Genomic DNA, 22,773 nt, shown 5'->3' on the forward strand with positions numbered 1-22,773 from the left:
GTTGGATCTCTAGCTCACTTTAGAAATAAATCTTTTCATCTATTTATCCATTTTTAATAAATTGACTTCTTTCCTTATATTATTAATACAATTTAAAGATAACTCAAATAAACATAAAAGTTACTATTTGCACTATGTTTAGTGTCGAAAATAACTAAAAATATATTAAAAATATTATACCCACATGTTAAAAAAAATTTATATTTCACTTTCTAAATATATACTGAACGTAAATAAAAAATTTAGCTAAAATAAATAAATTTTAAAAATCTTTAGTTACGGATGCAGATTATTACTAGCCGATTGTCAATATATATTAATTGATGCATGATTTTATAATTAATTTATAGTTAATTTGCAAATCCGGAGAATAATTTTCTTTATATTAAAGAAGAAAATACTTTAAAAATAGGGAGCTAATAGGCCGTTAACTACATAATAGGGAATAATCAAGGAAAGGACTCAAATTTGCACTTAAAATATATCTAAAAATAATTTTGTGTATTAAAAGAAATTTATTTTTTATTATTCATTTTAGACAAGAAAATTATTTTTCATTAATGTATCGATTATTGAAAAGTCTGAAAAGTAATTATTATTCTACAAGCCTTAGTGGTCTATTTTAAGACTAGTACACATTGGTGTAGTACAATTATACTAAGGAATCAATGTCATATCCAATATTAATTCTTTTAAAATAAAATAAATCAAAACCATATCAAATATATACGGTGTATTAAATCAAAGATTTTTGGTACAATTCGATTATTCACTACTATTTTGATACTTATATAAACTAATTAAATTATTTTAATAATTTTGCATTGAAGTTTAGTTTATTATATATACATTCTCTTTAGAAAAATTATATACGTAGAATAAAAAAGTCTTCTAATATATTGAAGAATTATATATGTACTTACATATACTTATAATAAAATCGATTCTATGGTTTGGGTTTGATATTGTTATAGTTCAATTATTTTTAAAGAACTAATAATGTATTATAATAATAAAATATTTTCAATTTAGTAAATTTTATTGTTATTATTTTAGTTTGTTTTGATTTTGATATCAAATAATTTTTTATTCAAATTATAAAAGTCGAAATCTATGCTCAACCCTATTTTGGTCATGGTACCAACATATGTGAGAGAAACAAGGCAACCTACTCTTTTTCTCTGCAAATTTGGCTTCCAATTTTCAACTCAAAGGTAACCAAAAGATTATATAAAGTTTGAACTACAAGAGAATTCAGATGTATTATACAGTGAATGATATATAAAAAGGATGAAACCAATACATGCAATTTTAGGTGCCTCTCAATCATGATATAGTCTAAAAATAAAACATTCAAAATTTATGCTAATAAGTGAACGAATTAGCAGAAATTCAATCTAAAACTCTTTGATTTGCTCTATCTAATATGCTGCTTTTTCTTTTTCCCTTTTAGAAAAAAGAAATCATTGAAAAAATGAAATGAATACAAATCTTTACTATAACGGTAACCTTTTGAGAATGCCAAGATATACATCAATCACTTTTGGTAGAGTTTCATTTGGGCACAAACAATGACTGTATTTATCCTATAATTATAAGGTAAGAATAGTTTGAAATTGATGTTAGAATTTAAGCGTGTATAGATGAAATGAGAATGGTTTTTTCTAGTTTAACTAAGATTTTGAGCTCGAATTTTAGATATATAGTTACGTTAAAACTTTTTAAAAAGTATTTTTTCATCCGTAAGAATTATATTTGACACACCATAAATTACCCTATGTATATATAGTAAAAAAAAATTAAAAAAAAAAGCTATCAAGATTCAATGGTGTGTGAGGAATGCTTTAGGCTTTTTTGTTAAATACAATTAGAACTATTTAAACAAATAGCTTATACAATAAATATTTTAAATTAAAAGAATTGGACATTATTAACAATAGTATTATTCTGTGAGAGAAAAAAATGGCATGTGACGATAGAAGCAAGCCATACTAATCAATTACTCTTTTATCGGAAAATTAATTAACCAATAAAACATAGAAAATTATTTAATATTATCTTGAATTCCAATTTCCAATTCGAAGAGTCAATAAAGATCACTAATGGTACTATATATTAACAGCTAACTAATGTTTCTGGTGAAACCTAAAATTCAAGGGGGACCCCAATAAGTGGGACTGTGCGACTCAGTGGTTTAGTGTGTGTATGTGTATATATATATATATATATATATAGAATTAAAAAGGGTTATGAAATTGATATACCAGCTAGTTTGGCAAATTATTTTGTTATGAATTTATTTTCAGGCAGAAGAGTTAGTGGTGAAGATCGTTCGCTTTGCATTTAAGTTTCTGCTGTGGTTTATTATTGCCTGCAAACTGTCCCCATATTTGGTAATCATAGTCGATCTACTGATAAAATAAAAGTAAGACTTTGCTTCAAGTACCAACTTAGGCATTACTTGCAGTGTCAAAGATAAACACATATCTAATCATTTGACACTGACTTACATAAGTTAATAACATTATTGGTAGATAATGATTATGAATTAATTGCCCGAATCATTCACTGATTAAACAACATATATGTGAAAGAAGTAGAGCAAAAGCTGTGGAGATTACAGAGCATTAGTTCATAATATTTATATGCATATAATATATTAAATGAGTTTCTTTTTGTAGTGCCATTGAAGTTAATTCATCTCTAGGCTTTTGACTAGCTACCTTATATTATATGTGCATGATCCCAAAGATTTGTAGGCTTCTCAGTTTGTGTCTTCCATAACAAGAATTAGTGTAGAGGTTAGATGGAATAATTGATGAGCAAACACTACTGGGTAACTTGTTGGAAGAAAATGGAACAATAATATGAAAGGAATGATTCTTCTTTTCTTTTTTTCCAAAAAAAAGAAAACACCATTGTTATAATGATTCATAACTTAAAAACCAAGCATCATAAACTATCAATAAAACAAAGAAAAAGAACAAATTAAATAAATTTGCCATCACTTAAAAACTATGGATGCACTATATATAGACTTAGTCTGTAATGCAATATAGTTTTGATTGGGAATCTTTCACATTTGTGTTTAAATTGAGTTTTAATTGACGAATCTAATGTGAAAACTTTCGTAAACGAATTAAACAAACAAAATAATTTAAATCAACAAGACTCTAGTTCTACATCTATTACGTGATCTATTCCTGTACTCCTTAATATCAACCTGTTTTAAAAATTATCTTCCACATAAATTCAATTAAGAAAAACAAAACGAACAAAAATGTTTAAGTGCCCTCAGCTCATACCTTTGTTTGGATCACTAAAACGAGTGATTTTCGCTAATAAGAAACAAAAGATGATCTGGTGTAATTATCATTCACTCTGGGGATTTGACCCGAAAAATACATTTTAATTAAAAGTGCTAGGTAGTCAATATGGTATAATTGGTTTTCTATTTAACTAGTTTTTCAATGTTGTTCATTAATTGATGCTTCCGTCTAATTGAGATTTAAATGATGAGCTACTATCAACAAAATATATGATTAGCCAATATCCAAGATATCAAATTTGCTTAGAAAATCATCACCTTCTCCGGTTCATTATATAACCTTGGCCTAGCATATTTAACCTTGAATGGACTCATGAAGCATCAAGCTTTTTTATGAGACAAAGCAATATTAACACCCCTAATGGAGAAACAATGTGCAAGTTTAAACTAAAAATATAAATATTTTCAAGAGTCATGCTTATACAAGTTAACTTGACTATGTTCATGAAAAACAAGTTAAACAAAATGTTAGATGAACATCACTTAAAAACTATTTATTCAGCATGAGAAAAAGTAGTCAAATAGTTAATGAGAATGCACATGGAAGATATACAATGTCAGTTAAAAGGAAAAGAAAAATGAAGAAGAAGATAGATGCTTTCAATGAATATGAATGAATTTATAATGTAGGATATGATAGTTAAATGGATTTCCATGAAGATGTTAAAGATTACATGAAATAATAGCATATGTCTATTTTGGTGCTACCAATTTATTACATTCTTGTGAATTCCACTATTACATTATATGTTGTGCATGTGTGAGAAGCAGAAATGAAAGAAAACATTTCATGAAATACTTATTTATCAAGGGTGTATGCACCAACATGCACAAGGAATTGGGCATATGGAAGAGGATTTAGGTGGGAGTGAATGTACATAAATAAAGTCTAGACAAATTTCTTATATTTTATGCGTGAGCATGCGGGAGAATCCTTATACACATTAAGATGCATCACAAATGAGAAACAATTTAGCACATTTTTGGACTCTAGTATACTTGTGCATGCAAAGTGGGAAACAAAGCAAGGAGATTAAGAATATATGAATCACAAATCATTACAAAAAAGATCAAGTCACATGACATTATATGAAAAATAAAGAAACAACATTCTAATCTTAGTACAAAATGAAAATCTTTCCTTAACTCTTACTATACAGGTGTATATATAAATATTTTATAATTTGAAATTAAAAATTTGACTATTTGCCTCTTTAGTTGATTGGTGCTTAAACTGTCTAAGCATTTTTCTTATTTATTTTTTTTAGCTTTTTTGCATGCGTAATAATTTATATTCTAATTATATACACAAGTACATGATTAATACTTATAAATATTATATATATATTACTCATCTATTACTTTGATATGTCCGCGGAGATCTCCTCCTAAGAGTAAAGGAGATCTGCAAAAGAAAAAGAGAAAGAGCACCATGCAATAAACAAATTAACAAAGTCCAGGAGGTCCAGACACTAATTTATGCAGACTTCTATTTAAGCAACGATGCAAACAAAAGTCTAACTTAATTAAACCATGAAACCTAAAGTTTTGTCACATCACAAAGCACAAGGACTACAAATAAAAACAACAAAAGCCACCAAGTTATACATATATTAGATCGACGATAATCAAGCCTATATATCTGATTTTCTTAATGCAGTTGTGCATGTGCATGCAGGTTCGATCAGGCTGGTGGTGGATGACTAGTAGTTAATTTAAAGCAACATCATCATCACCTAAGGCAGCTGCCATTGAGGATAACACTTCAGTTTCCCAAATGGTGGTACTATTCATGAAAGCCTGTGGAGAAGAAACAATGGGTTGAGCTGGAGGTGCAATCATATTAGGGTTCTGTTGTTCTCCTTGTTGTAGTTGCTGTTGTAGTATTTGTTGTTGTTGTTGTTGTTGTTGTTGAAGGTGATGGTAATGATTATGTTGATGTTGATGATTCAAGAACAGATTTTCATTCTCATTGATGAGGGAATCTAGAAAGGAGGAGAAAGGATCCTCATGGTTTTGATTTTGATTTCCAATGTAGTATTCTGCATTGCTTTGTCCTTGACCACCACCCTGAAACCCCATAACAAGTCCATCACAAGCAGGCCAGTTATCAATAATACCATCATGATCAACAACTGGGTTGTTTTGATACTGATTATCATGATTCAGGTTTGCGACCATGTTAAAATTCTCGCTCACTTTAGTGGCTATAACTCGATAGGTTTGGCTTGTTTCCTCAAATTTAGAGCCAGAAATATTTTGGTTTCGATCTTGGTTTATCTGTGATGAACTAGGGTTAGGGTTCAATGGCTTGTGGGTTCTTGGATCAATACCTTGGCTAATCAGCTTCTTACTGAGATGGGTATTCCAGTAATTCTTGATCTCATTGTCCGTGCGGCCTGGTATTCTTCCAGCAATCAAAGACCATCTGACAGAAAAATAAAACAAAAACTGAGATCCACATATACGAACTCTCTTGATTATTACTAATCTTTGGTAATTGAAATCTAGAAACATCAAAAAACAAGACAAAATGAAGACTAGCAGATGCATCTTTTATTATTATCTGCTTGTCCCGTAGAATTTATATGTGTAGGAGATCAGAAGTTGACATTCAAAAGCTCCCTCATTTACATATAATGAGTTTTTTTTCCTTGTCTATGGCTTCACCTAAGATGTTAGACAACATCACCTACCCATCTATATATATATATATATATATACCTATCCAGTGACACAAATATCAAGAAAGATGATACTGAATCCAAGAAAACTAATTCTCGAACTTTGGATGTTTTCAGAAGGTTAAGGTATAAAAAAAGGATAGAAAGATTATCGAAGGCCCAAATAAAAAAGGGAGCAATACGATAAAGAAACAACCCTAAAGTTGCAACCGATCAAAAATCATACAAAATAGAAAGGACCTGTAATCTTATACACACCCATAGCCTCATATGCATGTATATAACGATAGAGAGAGAAAGAGGAATTAGATTGATGAACCCTAAAGTAATAAAAGAGAAGGTAGCAGATAAGAATAAGAATGCAAGATGGTTTATAAAACAACACCCGATCTTAAAAGAAACAAAATTAAGCTATCCCCACACTGAAAGCATATTCATATACCTGTTACCAAGCAATCTATGAAGTCTAAGAATGAGATCTTCTTCATCGGGAGCAATACGTCCTCTTTTAACAGAAGGACGAAGATAATTCATCCATCGAAGACGACAGCTCTTACCACATCGAAGCAAACCAGCCCTTTTCGGCAGCGTACGCCACCGGCCTTCGCCTTCTTTCTTGACGTAGTTTGATAAGAGCTCATCTTCCTCTGGCGTCCATGGCCCTCTCTTTATTCCAACTTTGCTGCAACATGGTGTAGTCGTCTTGGTAGTGCCATGAATTGACGAAGAAGAAGATGGGTTCCTCATGATGATTGAGTTGATATATAATTTAATCAACTTTGATTCTTCTTCTTCTTTCTTTTGTTCCTCGGCTGGATTGAGCAGTGATATCGTGTTAAATGAGGGTTTTTTTTTTTTTTCCTTTGGAGGGGATTGCAGTGTGTCTTTATAGGTAAAGGACGGGAGAAAGAAGGGATAAGAAAGAGGGAAAAAAAGAGTTGGAAATTGGTCAGAAATGAAGTAGGGACAGGAAGGATAAATCTATTCATCGCTGCAAAGTGAGTGAATAGTGCGTCACTTACAGTCTTAAATTACTTCTATACCCTTTCATTTTATTTGTTTTTTTATTTTTACAATAAATATAATTAACACGTTACTCTTTTTATAAAGTGAAAAATAAATCACCATATTTAAATAAAAAAATTTAAATTTGATTTTTAAAATTAAATTTTAAAAGAAGCAAAATTATTAGAAAGCAAAATCCTAATTATTTAAATTTTAAATTATTAAATTTTGAACCAAGAAGCAAAATTAGATCCATATATATACATTGTAATTAAGTTCTATAAAACACAAATTTTATTCATGTCAACAGGTTACAAGTAATTAATCAGCTATACAACAATACACTTTTTGGACTTTTTTGTAATACTTTTTCACTTTGGTGTATTTTCAATTTTTTTCCTTATCTTTTTATGTGTTATTTTCAATTCCAACTAAATGCTTTGTAATCATAAAATTTTTAATCAATTTTCCAGTATCATGATTTTAAATAAAAATTTTAAAATATGTACAAAGCCCATAATGCATTGTATTACATCATTTATAGAATTATATGTATAAGTGAAGTTTCATTGTAAATATATGTAAGACTATATAAAAATAAATTATAAAAGTTAATTTGGTACGAAAGTGTTAAAATTATAAAACATAAGGTATCTACTTGGTACAAAAATTACTTATATTCATAAAAAGTAAAAACGTCAAATTATAATATAGTTTTTTAGTTTTATCTTATTATATATTTAAAATTAAACAATTAAAAGATTATAAACGATTAGATTCACAATTCTAATAATCCAACTCTAGCTAATTTAGTTTTGGCTTATTTGTTAAGTATGAATTAGCAAAAGAAAAACTTAAATACAATCGAACTTCAAATAACTCATGAATGACTTGGAAAAATTATATTTCACTTTTGTTTTTCCTTAGAGAGTTAAGAAAATAAGAAATGAAAAATAGGAGAAATTTTTTAAAAATTAAATTTCTCTCTATTTTGGAATAAAAATTAAAAGAAAATGAGCATCATAAATTTTAAAAAAAAATGTTCCACTCTTTCATTTACCATTTAATTCCAGTCCACAATACAATTTCACTTTAAATATTTAAATATTTCATTAAATCGAATTAATTCTAAAAAAAATTTAAAGTTTGAAGTTCATCTCAAGCTTGTTGCTATTTTGGTAAATATGTTAGAGAATAGCTCATAATTTTTGGATCTCTAATAATTATATGAAAGTATTTGGTTTTTTCTGAATGACTGAAAGTTTTAGGAAAGCTATAGGTCTGTTTTGTTCAGCTGATCAATGCAGCTGATAGCTTGTAACTTATTGCTGATAGTTAGCAGTTGATGGCTGATAAATTAAACCGTTTGGTAGAATTCTATTAGCGGTTGTTGTTAGTATGTTAAATGAGCATTGAATGCAAAATTTATTGTTAAATATATTTTATTTTATTTTATTATATTTAATGATATAAATTAATAAAAATAACTTATAATAATTAAAAAATTTATAGTTAATTTTCCTTAGCTAAATTATATTTGTTATTAAAAATATTAATAAAAATTATTTTAAAAGTATAAATTTAAATTTAAATTCTACTTATAAATATTTTTAATTTCAGATATCATAATGTTAAATATTATAGTTATTTAACTTTTAAGAATAATTATTTTAAAATAATAATTATTTATTTTAAAATATAAAAATTTAATTATATGAGATCAATTTTAATTAAGTTACTGTTAATAAGTTTAATAAGGATAATAGTGTTCAAATAAATAAAAAATCAAATCAGCTATCAACTTATAAGAAAAAACTCTAGAATATAGCTATACAATTAATAACTGATTTAGACTAAATCAGTTACCACCTATTATTTCTTAAGTTCTTACCAAACGTTTTAATATAGTTATTCAGTGAAAAGCAGCAATCAGCTGGATCAAACTTCTGAAATCAAACACTCCTCTATAAAAAGATAGCTATCATTGATTGGATGTTGAGGTGATACTAGTTTGTCACACCTCCATTTTAGAACTTTATATCAATAGCTATATATTCTTAAAAATAAAATAATGTAATTATTTTTTTGAGAAAATTTTAACCACTAATATAATATATAAAATATTAACATTATAAGAAATTAAAAAATAATAATAATAATAATCTAGTTAACCACTCTAATATAATTAACTTTTCATATTATAATATAAGACCTTCTTTTACCATTTTACATCCTTATACGGTATCCTTTAAGTAATCTTATCATTAATATGTGCTTCCATAGCCATGTGATCTTTTTTTTTTTCTAAAAATAAAAATAAAAAGAAAAGATGTTTTATTTTCCGTAATTTATAATTATAATTTATTTTCATCCTCAGTTACCTTTTTAAATTGATATTATTTCATATTATGTGTTATCCTAATATTTAATATAAACTATATAACCTCTCGAAAAATATTATATTTTGTATATGAGTTTTGATTAGTATACAAATAATGCAAATTTTCAAAATTTATAACTCATTGCATGAACTGTTTCCGAAATATAATTTGTCACTTTTAACTATAATTTCAAAATTGTGTGTTCATGTTCACATTGTTGATGTTTTCAATCCTTCAAACAAATCTCATACTTATTAAATAAAGTGTCTTAGTATTTATAACTCATAAGTCATTATGCATAAAATCAAGTAAAGATTCTAAAAGTGCATTTTAAATTCGTCAATTTAATTTTTAAATTCACGTTTCTCTTATATATAATTATCTTAAAATTTAATTAAGAATATATATTTCAATCTTCATCTGCCTTAATGATTTGAGACTGATATTTAAGAATTTTACTATCACATTTTAAAATATTGGAATATGTAATATGAAAATGCATAATAAACTAACAATAGAAATCTCTGAACATTAAGTAAATACATAATTTAACAAACAAAATGTATGTCATAATGAATCCACCTTAAGAATTTAAATCTGATACTTGTTAGATTTTACAATTACACTTATGAAGGTAGACACGTAAACTACGAAAATTCATGTATTTTTTATATATCACAAAAGCATTGCAATTTATATAGGCTAAATATATAATTAGTCCTCTAAATTTATCACATTTTTGCAATTGGCCTTCTAAATTTAATTTTAGTTCAATGAACTCTCCAAACTTTACGGATTCTCCTTTTTAACACTTTTACGGATAGGGTTATGTGTGTTCAAGCATAGCAATAAATTAAGAACAACACAAAATAAGTAAAATCAACATAATCACATTGAATTAGCAACCAAATCAACTATCACATAATAAAGTGTATAACTTTCGTGTATGACAGTTAATGATAACCCATGAAATTTGGAGGACCAATTGAATAAAAGTTAGGTTATGGAGCCAATTGTAAGAACATTATAAATACAATATTGAATTATATTTACTATCTATTATATCGTTCACAATTTTCAATCATGTTCTTATTATAAGAAGTGTCGGATAAATAAATATTACTAGAATTTATTAGACAATGAAATATCAATATCAATATTTATTGTTTTTAAAAATTTAAGACTGGCATTTACAAATTTGCCCATTACATTTAAGAACCTTATAACACAAAATATAAAAATATATAAGATCAATTTTGAGAGCTAACATATATATATATATGTTGAATTTTAATCCCAAATTTAAGTTATCCTCCATATATAATGCCTCGATCACTCTCCATTTCATTATAAGATAAAGAATCAAATGCTAAAAAAAATCACATGCATTATTTATTTTTTAAAAAAGAAAAGAGTATAACCATACATATGAAATGTGATCCACCTTAAAGATTTATGAATTTGTTTAAACAATTTAGGACTTTGCATTCAAGTAATTTATACAATTGATATCAGTGGCTGTACATAGAGTTGAAATCTCACTTTGCAAGTAATCATTTGGCTTGTGCTAAGGCGCAATCTTCTCCACTTAGATGTTAATTACGTGATTTTTTGGTCCAATTTCTTACACTTATTCCAATATAGACTTTATTCACATCTCCAATACTCTTCTCCAAATGCAACTATAAGATAAAAGTAAAATTGAGTTGTATTGTAAAAATAGACAATGTCATTAATCCGATTTTAAAAATTTAAAATTTAAAATACTAACAATAGTCAAAAGGAGTTAAATCAAAATATATAGAGAAAACTACTATAACCACCCTGAAATAATCTGAAATATACAAGTAGATTATTTATTTTTCAATAATATATTATTACCTCCAAATACTAAACTATTTCATCCTTCTACCAAAATAATCCGTTAAAATAATATAAACAAGACTAATTATCCTTAAAATATTATCAAATTTCAAAGGATAAATTACTATGACCCCTTGAGCTGTACTGAAATTACTAGATAAAATTTAAAAAGATAACTTATTAAAACCTCACTATTTATCTAAAATAAATTATATATTTATGGTAATTTAATTTTTTTGCCATTTATAACATTTAACAAGCATCTTGTGTTTTTTCTTTTCACTGTAAAAAATTTTATTTTATATATATATAAAGTTTAAGGAATTATAATATTTTTATTTTAAACTAAAAAAGTTATACCGAATATCGTATATGAAATTTATAAAAAATAACACGTACTGATGTGTTAATGATTTAAATATTATATTTATGAAATTAAGTTTACTAAACTCTTAGTAATTAAATAAATTGTAGAATTAAATAAAAATATTTTTTCTTACAAAGGATATATAAAAAAATATGTGATTTTATTTTAATATGGTAATAAAATTATCATGCTTACCTTAATTCTTTTTATTTTAAAGTTACTTATTAAGAAAATTTATATTAGAATTTATTCTATTGATGTTTTCATTATAGTTTAATTATTAGAAGATATTGAAATATAATAATCAGTTTCTATTATAGTTTAATTTATTGTACTAATACTTTGTTGGTAACAAAATAAAACATATTATAATCTCAAATTAAGATATATGAACCTATTAGTATGTTATATCATAATTGAGGGGCTATTAATAACATATTTGAGGATAATTTTGAAATATTTAAAAAGTAATATGCTTTGACTAAAGAAATATTCATTTAAATTTAATAGAAGGGTGAAATAGTAATTAAATCAAACCTCAAAAAAGTTATCACATATTATTGAAAAACAGAGAATTGATTTGTATGTTTTACATTATCTCATAGGGTCGTACTAATTTATTCTTTAAAAATATTTTAAAATTCAAATAATTTTATAATTTTATCTTTAAAGAATATTTTTCCAAAAAATATACAGTCCATTAATAACCAAATATTAGTTGCTCTTACTGAAACTACAAAGTTAAAAGTCTAACAAATTATTTCACCAACCATTTGTGCAGTTATTTAGTTATCCTTTAGGAGCAAACTCTTTAAAATGATATTAGAGCTATTGGTTAGGATTGAAGAAATTAAGATCTTAAAGGACTGAATTAGAAAATAAAATTCTAAAAGGATCTAAACGAAAAAAGAAAAAGGGAAGTTAAAAAGAATGATAAGGATAGAAAAGGAATTTGGACGGGTGGCCCTTAGGCACATAGAAAAGTAATGTACTGTTTCCATCACTTACAAATTACAGTGCTCTGTAGCATCATCGCCTCTAAGAAAAGAGTTCTTTTTTCCGAAGCACGACTACCTAACGGTATTTTAAACAGAAAAATTTCATCTCTAGGGTTTGAAAGTTAGGTCCCGTTTGGGAAATAAAAATGAAAAGCGAAATAAAATTATAACATTAGTTTAATTTTTTTAATTACAATTTCATAAAATCTAAAGGGAATTATCACACTTATATATATTATATAATTTATGATTCCATTTAATTTAATTCTAGTCGGTGGGAGTAATATGTGAAATCAAATAACTTTACTTGTTTTTGGAGAAATTAACAATTAATACTGAAACTATTTCTAGGTATAAGCATGTAAAAAGAAACTTGATAATACATCTTTTTATAAGAAGAGAATGAATACCCAATTTAGTAAATATTTAGAGTTAATTATTAAGAAGTTTTTGCTATTTGATAATCAGATTAATTAATTTTTAAAGTTTACGTTTTATTAACTATGAAGTCCTTATGTTAATTTTGGTATTAGTGAATCCAATTAAAAAACTAATAGAAAGAATTTAATTAATTGGGTCCTCCAACTTGATTGATATGAGGTATCAATTTACAAAAAAAAAAAAAAAAAACCTTGTGTTTTTTTAGTTTAAGAGTAATTTAATTCTAATGTAAAACAAAAAAAAATAATTAAGTAATGTTATAATATAGAATTAATTATTTTGAAACCAATTGGAATTAAAGATTTTAATTTTTAAAAAATATTCACCGTATCTTTCATACTAATCTTATCTATAATAAAAATATTAATGACATCAAGATATTTTGTTTTCTATCATTTTAAAAATATATGAAAATATAATAAAATGTTCAAAACATTTGTTTTATACTATATTTTAAACAATTTAATTTCATAGTAAGAAAATTTGTTAGGAATTTATTAATATCAAATTAATTAATTATTAATATTTTTAGACACTGAGCAAATTGTGCTGAAAAAATGCAAGTAGAAAATCTTAATAAACTTTTAGAAGTAAGATTAAATATTGCTAAAATAAGAAAATTACTCTAATTTCAGAAAAATCTTGCTCTAAATTCGATATTTGAATTACAATTATGCTAAAATTAAATAATGTTGCTCTACTTTAATAAAAGAAACATTTCTATTGGCTGATACGTAATTTTTAGATAAGGGGTGAAATTTCTATTAATGAAGTTGACTAATACCAAAAACTAATGAAGAAATTTTATAATTAATGCATATAGATTTCATGGAATAAGTAAAATAAAACCATAATTAGACTCTAATCTTAGGAAATTTCATACTTATTAATTCCACAAAAATAATTAGAATAACTATTTTGTTAAATAATTTATTAATAGTAGGACCGCACTTCGTTGTAAAAGTTATTATATATATATGATTATAGAGATTTTCTTTTACCCTCTAAATATAAAGGAATTTAAGAAGTAGATTTAACATTTTTGATTTATCATATATATATATATATGTATGTATCATAAAAATTATATTAAAATTATGAAATTTTATAAAATTAAAAAAATTGATTAAACTATTTTAAATTAATATTATTATATATAGATCTTAGGCATAATAGTTAAGTCCATAAATAAATCTATCAAATCATCAAGGGACAAAATATAGATTGAAAAAAAAGATTTATAATTAATATAATAATATTATGTCCTAGGAAACTTTTAGAATCTTATTATTTTTCTATACAAACAAGTAATATAAAATAAGATTAAAATGAAGTTAGAGTAGGCATGTTTTTGTTAATTAATGGAAGCTAAATAGTAAGAAGCATCATAACTCACGTGATTAGGAATGATGGATATTAATTTTCTTCCTTTTTTTTTTTTTTTTTTTTTTGGAGAAGACATGCCCACGTATATATTGACACTCGACATCTTTTTATTATCTTTAAAAATATATATAATATTATGTGGTTCTGATCTATGTGGACGGTAGGATAGAATGGGACATTAAATCTTCTGCTATCGTCTTTAAAAGAAACAATAAAATTAAAATAAGGAAAAAAAAAAAATTAGAAACCAAAAGCAAAATTAAAAGCGACATTTAATAATTATGGACCTACCCGCATATGGATGTCCAGCAATGCCACGTTTTATTTTTATCCTTTTTTTTTATTTTTTAAGAATAATATTATAATGCTATGCATCTTCCAGATATTACACGTTAGCTAATTAATAATTTCAGTTCCAAAGTCAAGTTTATTTCAACACAAAAACACTTGACCTAAAAACAAATAGATGGTTTAAAATATAAAATTATATCTAAAAAATTTAAATCTGGAAGTTAATGTCTCCCAATTTTATTTCAAAGCAGCATAAATATAAATTTTAAACTTATTTCTTTTTTAATCAGAATAAAAATAGAATAATTTATATTGCACAGAATGAGAAAAGAATAATTTCTTTTCTGTAATTTCGGCTTAAATTATATTAAATTTATGACAGTCCAAAAGTAACCAAAGTCTAAAAAACACACAGAATTAAATTTTAAAAATATTAATAGTCACATTTAAAAAATGTGGAGATTATCAACAACTGTATGTTTAGCTATAATAATTGAATAGATTAATCTACAAAAGAATAAAAAGTCAACAGCGGGACAGGGAGTTAAATAAGAAGGTCAATTGTCTCTAATTCTCTCACTCGCTGGTCATTGTCCGTGGAAAATTGTTATTACTTTAACTTAATAAAAGTTGGATTATCAAATAATAATAACAGGAAAAAAGCGTAGATAATTCGAGTTTCAATTATATAATTAATATTTAAAATGTTTTATTTAAGCCCTTAACGATTTGAAATACAAACTATTTAAATCCAGTTTAATTATCAAATAAATTATATACTTTATACTTATTTTTAAATTTAACACCTTGTTTTTGTTCTCTTCAGTTTTAATTGATATTGTCAAATAAATACGTAAATACAATTTTAATGGTAAAAAAAAGAAGAAATTAGAATTGCTAACTTATAATTAAATATTTCAGATTTATCTTGTGATTTGATTTGAAATCCTACAAATTTAAAGCTTAAAATGCTTTTAATTATTATAATAAATAATAAAGAGAAAGAAAAGTAAGAAATGGACAAAAAGTTAGGTTGTTAGATCTTATTTCGAATCCTAATACAAATAAATAAACTATTAGATAATAATATCAATTGTTAGATTATTTATTTTAATATTTAAATAACACTAGTCTTAATTATAAAATGCCTATAATCTTAGTGTTAACTTGGCTCATTTTTCTTCATTATTATCATTGGAGTTATAGGGACATCAACAAATTATTGTTAATAATTTAGATAAAGGCTAACATTTGAAAATTATATGCTAAATCTAAAAACAGATTCAAAGGGCGAAATCTATTTAGCAATTAAGGTAATTAGATTTTTTAGATAATTCACTCGAATTGAAATTTAGTTTTTAAGCGAAAATGAAACACTTTAAATATTGGACAATATACATTCACTATTTAGTCATTAATCTAACTTTTAGATTTTTTTAAAAAAATTCAAATAATTTTATTATGCAATAATTGGCAAAATTGAGTATATTTTTAGGATTTTTAAATTTAGATTTATTAAAATAAACAATAAATTGTTTACTTAATCAATAATATGATATTTTTTAATAGTATAAATAATTTTTTTACATGAATAATCCAAAATATAAGTTTGTTCATTCGTATGTTACGCAAAATGTCAAAATATAATGTTTATTCTACTAATTAAAAGAAAAAATATCAAATTAATTTTTTTTTCTCTTTGTAAATTTATCATGAAAATTAGTTGTATATTTTTATATATTAATGTATATAAATATTTAATAAAATTATAATACAGTTTCGGATCAACTTAATTGAATTTTTTTTTTATCTATTCTGCAGTAGTGTCTAAAAGTTTAGATTATAAAATAAATTATAAAAATACCTTACATGTATAAAACTAATAATTATTATTTTTGGATTAAGAATTCTTTTCTTTTTCTCTTAATAAGACTAAAAATATAATTTCTGATAGATCCAAATTATATATAGATATTTAAGGTATTTTAGAGTTTTAATTATATATAATATGATGAAAATATGTGATTTTACCTCATTTAAGCTTAATTGTCTATTTTCAGGTAAGAGAGGAAAATATAGAGCTAAATACTAAAAAAATGCTTAATTGGATATGTTTGTGTCAAGACCCGAGATTGAGACGCATAGACTGCTATATGCAAGGCCTGACCAAAAATTACAAGGCCCAAAGGACATTTTGATTATTTCATATAATTATTAAGATTTATATTAAGAGTTATTTATAGGATAGTATTTGGTGGAGATAAAAATACATATATTCTTATCTATCAGATAGACTTCTATTGGTATACTTCTCTATTAAATAGATTTCTATTGGTATACTTATCTCTAGGGAGACCTATTTAAATGAGGACTCTTATATATATATATATATATATTAATTATCTGCCACGTCTTTTGCAGGAGTTGTCTGTCACGCTTCAACAGTGAGGAATCTTTTACTTTAAAAAAGTAACGGTGCAGAGTCTTTTATCTTCTTTCTTTTCTTTTTAAAAAGACTTTATTTATTTATTTATTTACTCGGCATTTGGCCCATTGCAGAATTGTTTGGGGCTGCCATTTCTAGTTTTCAACCCAAGGGCTTTACAAAGATGTCATTTGATGGCCTTAAATATCCCAAAACAGTCATATTCGTTCGAGTCACCATCTAGATCAATTGCTGCTGAGCTGGTGCTGGAAGAGGAAGATGAGGCTTTAGATTTTCCTTTTGAAGAGACGGTTTCTGACAACTATTTAATCAATTGTAAGAAATGAAGATTTCTATTCAAATAAAAAATATTCCAAAAATCTTTGGTTTTTTAAACATTTTCTACAAGAAAAGGACAGTATCCAGGAGAGATACTACCAATTTTGCATACAAAACAGAATCCAAATCAAATTTTTTAATTGGTTTCAGATTTATTGCAAAGAAAATAGTATTCTTTAAATCCTGATTTCATATCAAACTTTGAAAAAATAAAAGCGGAATGAAGCTTTTGAAGAAGATTTTTTTTGTTTGGAATAGGGTATCTAATCCACTTTAGAGCTTTATCCAAAGGTTTGTAGTTAATCACCAACCTAGGTGTTCCTCTTTCTATTTCACTATTTTTGTTGACATAGAAGGCTGTACACGACCAGGGGGATCTGAATTTGGTAATTAAACCATTTTGCTCTAAATCTTTTATTTATACTCTACAATGGCTTTCAAAGGTTTCATTCATTTGGATAAATCTGGCTTTGGTAGGAATTTGTTTGTCACTAAAATCTTTTTCATATGGTAGATCTACCATATGCTGTTTTCTTTTCCAAAAAGCATTAGAAAGATCATAATAAACTTCTTTTTCAATTTTCTTTTGCAAATCAAAAAATTTTCTTTGGACAAATTCATTTTGTAATTGGCTTTTGATTCTTTTTAAACCTATATCTTGTTTTAGATGGAAAAGCTGGGTTTGTTTTCTTTTAATCAAAGCATTTATCTCAAAGTTATAAATTGAGTGAGCTTCTATAAGATTGAGATTTCTCTTCTTGGGTTTTTCTAAAAAAGGAAAAACAATCTTTGAATCTTTAGCTTTAAAAATGATACCAGCAGTAGTTACTTTGAAAGGAGTAATTAAATTGATAAAAGAAGTTTCCAAAATAACAGATTGCTGTAAATCTTATATAAACCTAGTTCTAAAAGGAAGAGGAAAGCTCCCTTCTATCTGCTCTTTATATTTGTCTACCATTATTTTCTCTACAGTTCTTCCATAAACACTTTAGTTTAGTTTTCATTACTCTTTGTAAGATTTAAGGAGTTTTTCAATAAGTGGAGAGTGAGGACCAATCATCTTCCTACTTGAAGAAATTTTGAATCTAAAGGGAGCTTCTACTTTATTGTTTTATGTCTTTCTATTTAATACAAAGATCATTGGGTTAAATATGTTAGGCTAGTTTTTATAAATGTTTAATTTAACCTTTTTACTTTTGTATAATCTTGTTATTTATTTATTTATGAATGATTATCCTTATTAGTTTCAGTTATTATTATTAGTTAACTATCATATTAATTTAGCGATAGGAATTGTTATGAACATATTTAGGTTGAATATATTAGGGACACAAACTTTGCTTCAATCTATGTTGTGACTAAAGGAGAAGGCACGTCACCGTCTCATTCATTAGATCTAGGCTTAAAGTAAACAAGGAGATTACTAAGTAAATGACTATATTAAATACTGTTTTTAGCATACAGTTTTAGATCATAAGCATTTGTATTTGCATTGCATATTTATTTATTGTTTGGTCACTTTACTTTATGAATATTATTTTCTCAAAAATATTGATTTAGAATGTTTAGATTTACTTTTTATTGTGTTGTGTTGATAATTAATCTTTATAATAAATGTCCTCATAGTTGTTTGAGATCGATCTCATCATGAACTTATCCTTACTATAGAAACGATTCGAGCATTTGCAAGCACTAACTTAGACACATCAATTTTAATAAAAAATTCTATGTAATTTTTACTATTTGAAAATTTATTATGTACTGTTGAAATAAAGTGTGAACAAAAGAATTAGTTGTTATTAAATAATTTTATTTTATTATGAGAGCTCTTTATATAACCGGAATGAGTATTTATCGTATTTTACAAGAAGCATAAATTTTAGTACAGAAATAGCCCCAACCATCAAAATCATGAACTTTTTTTTATGTACTACCGCATAGCATATTGTATTTATTGCTATTACTATATTCAATTGACACCGACAAAAAGTAAATGGCGACTCAGTTTTAGCAAAGGATGGTGCGGCCCTACCAGGCCTGACGGTGTTATAGTGCCTGGTTAACTGTTGTTCAGACATTTGATTTTTTTTTTAATTTTCGATATATAAAATAATTCATTATTTATATTAGCATTATTTTTTATTATTTAGATATAAAATTAACTGCAATATACTAAAAATAGCCAATCCGACGTCTTAATTTTAAAGTTTGATATATTAACTCTAACCATAATTCACGGACCATAAAATATGTAATGTAGTCAATTAGACATATATTATTTATAAATTTTCTTCAATTCTACATTATAAAAATCTCAATTTAAGAATTATAAATATTATATGTATATAATAATTTATAATATAAATAGCTAATAACTAATAAATTATTATTACTTTATATAATATCGCTATCACTTAGTTTTTTTATTTATTTATTTTGTAATGCATTTTCACACATTATGGCACTATTTACATAATAATTAACAATTACTTTCATTGGGTTATCTAATCATCCAGCAAGTGAGAGAATAGTGAGTGACTTGTAGGCTTAATTTACTTTCATATCCTTTATTTTGTTTGTCTATGCAGACTTTTCTTATTTACATATTGCCCCTACATCTTCTAAAACTTCATCCACAATAAATTTTTTTTTTTTATTTGTGGAGTATCAGGATTATAAATTATATAATAGAAATAGTCATTAATTATTCATTTACGTTTGCTATAAAAAATTTTAATTTTAAAATTCTTTATAAGTACTATAAAAATTCTTCGCTCCTAAAAGCAAACACTCTTACTATTTGAATTAGACCTCAAGTGTCGTTCATAATAAATTTAATAATCAATTTATTACCATTCATATTAATTTATATTATTAAATTTTAAATTAACAAACAAAATTAATCCATATATAAATTATAAGTACTATAAAAATAAATCAAATATATTTGAAATACACATAATTTTGTGTATGTCAACAAGTTACAATTAGTCTAATTGTATTTTATGACTTTTTTTGTAATAGTTTTTCGTCTAGGTACACTTTCATTTTTTTCTTAATTTTTCATGCAACATTTTCAATTCCAATTATATTCTTCCATTAGCTTTAGTCTAGAGTAACTTTATCGATAATGGCTCATAAACCTAAAGAAATCCAAATAAATAAAATTATAAATTAAATGTATTTATCAATAAATTAGAAGTAGAACTTTTTTATTACTAATTTAAACATGTTCAGTAAAATTTATTATTTGATCTTAATAACTAAGTTTAAATAGGTACTTTATATTTATTTTGATAAAGAAATACATATATTTTTAAGAAAATCGTTCAAAGAAAATCACTATGTGATTTAACACTTCACATTTGAAAGATAAATATATGCATGTATCATAAAATATATTTTGCAATTATCTTTTAGCATGTTTTTATAACACGAAATGTTTTTCTTCAGTATTTCATCTATAAGCATTAATATAAATAATTTTTGGAATAACTAAGTACTTTTTAAGTAATTCAACATCTGACTAAATACTTTTTAATTATAATAATCATCAAAATAAATATATATTTCAGTTTTTAATCAAATTTTAAAAAATAGCACTCTTAAACAAAATTCTAAAATATATATGAACTCCATGATGGCATTCACATCATGTTTAGAATTATGTTTAAGTTATGGTTTGTATTAATAAATATTAAATTATAAAAAAAAGAATTATATTAGTAAATTAGGTATAAAATATTAAAAGAACAAAACACATAATATTTTCTTGACACAAAATTATATATATATATATATATATATATATATATATATATTCTTAAAGTAACAGCTTGAAAATAATTTTTAAATATTAAAATGTAATATGCTTTCACTAACGGAATATTTACTTTAATAGATTAAACGGCAATAATATTTTTATATTGCCTTAACGGGTCATAGTAATTTTTGTATTATAATATTTTAAAAGTAAACTTATCTTTTTTTTTTAATAAAAGAAGAAGAAGTGTAGTCCATTCTAAATGATTGAGTCGATTAATAATCAAGTACTAGTTGCTCTTATTAAAATACAAAATTAAATGAGAAGTTGATAAAAGTCTAAAAATCTTAAGTTATTTCACCAACCATCTGAGCAGCTCTTTAATTCCGCATTAGCAGAAGGAGACTTTCTTGAATGATATTATAGCTATTGGTTGAGATTGAAAAGAAAAAATCTTTAGATTCAAGGACTTTATGAAGAAATAAAAAGTCTAAAGGACTGAATTGAAAAAAAGATAGAAAGGATCTAATCGTAAAAGAAGGAAGTTAAAGAAAGACGAAGGATAGAAAAGGAATTTAGATTGGCAGTGCCTGGAAACAGGCACATAGAAAAGAAAGTGATGCACTATTTCCATCACGGCTAGGGATTGTTGAATGCTGCTTTGGGTCTATTGGGGTACGCTTTTCATTATTTAAAGGGTTACTCTAATATTCTATTTTATTATTTTAAAATATATTAAAAGTACAACATAAAGTAAAATAAAAAAGAAAAGATACGTTGGGTTGCTCTTAGTTTCTCGAATAATAAATAATTATTTATTTCTAATGTAAAAATAATAAAGGATTAAATTCTGCATAATACTGAGCCATTCGATGCAGTTCATAATTCAATCTCTGCATCTAGAAAGTGGGACCAATGTTTTAAATTTTTTGGCTGCCTCGGCGTTGGATTTGGTCCCAACTTAATGATTTCCTATATATTTATATCTAGATAAATCTATTAAATGGTGCTTTGAAGGAAATAATAATCATAGATCAATTTAGTTATTTATTTATAAAATAATTTAATTAATTCCTAACAGAACTTTAGAAAGTTTCAATTTGTAAAGTCTAATCTTGACAAAATAATCATCATTTTTTAATGGTACTGTTGCATTAATTGGATAACAAACTTTGATGTGGAGTTATATGCATTACTAAATTAGTGAACTACTAAAATTTAATTTCTAAAGGCATTTGCTTATAATTCTAAATAGTTATTTGCTGTCTAATTCTTTTTTTTTTTTGGTTGAAAAATATTCCTTTTTTAGTTATTTTTAGATGTAATTTTAAAAGTCTAAATAAAAAATCATTAATTCTATGTTCCCTGCTGACACTATAATTAAAATAAAAAAAAAGATGCACTTGACCTACAACACAATATCAACGATTACAATATACATGTGACACACTGTATAATGACTCTCAAATCTTTACTCATGATATGTTTATTATTTTTTATTT

General features: G+C 25.1%; 1 protein-coding gene across 1 annotated transcript; it reads right to left on the minus strand.

The window, feature by feature from the left end:
• Positions 1 to 4,792: 4,792 nt before the first annotated feature.
• Positions 4,793 to 7,120, minus strand: LOC8282395 (transcription repressor MYB5). Its single transcript, XM_002525683.4, has 2 exons — positions 6,455 to 7,120; positions 4,793 to 5,756 (listed from the first exon to the last, which is right to left on the minus strand). The coding sequence occupies exons 1-2, from the start codon at positions 6,757 to 6,759 to the stop codon at positions 5,039 to 5,041; spliced, it is 1,023 nt and encodes a 340-aa protein (XP_002525729.2). The 5' UTR covers positions 6,760 to 7,120; the 3' UTR covers positions 4,793 to 5,038.
• Between the last annotated feature and the right edge of the window lie 15,653 nt (positions 7,121 to 22,773).

The sequence above is a fragment of the Ricinus communis genome, chromosome 10, assembly GCF_019578655.1.
Source record: "Ricinus communis isolate WT05 ecotype wild-type chromosome 10, ASM1957865v1, whole genome shotgun sequence".
Classification (NCBI taxonomy): Eukaryota; Viridiplantae; Streptophyta; class Magnoliopsida; order Malpighiales; family Euphorbiaceae; genus Ricinus; species Ricinus communis.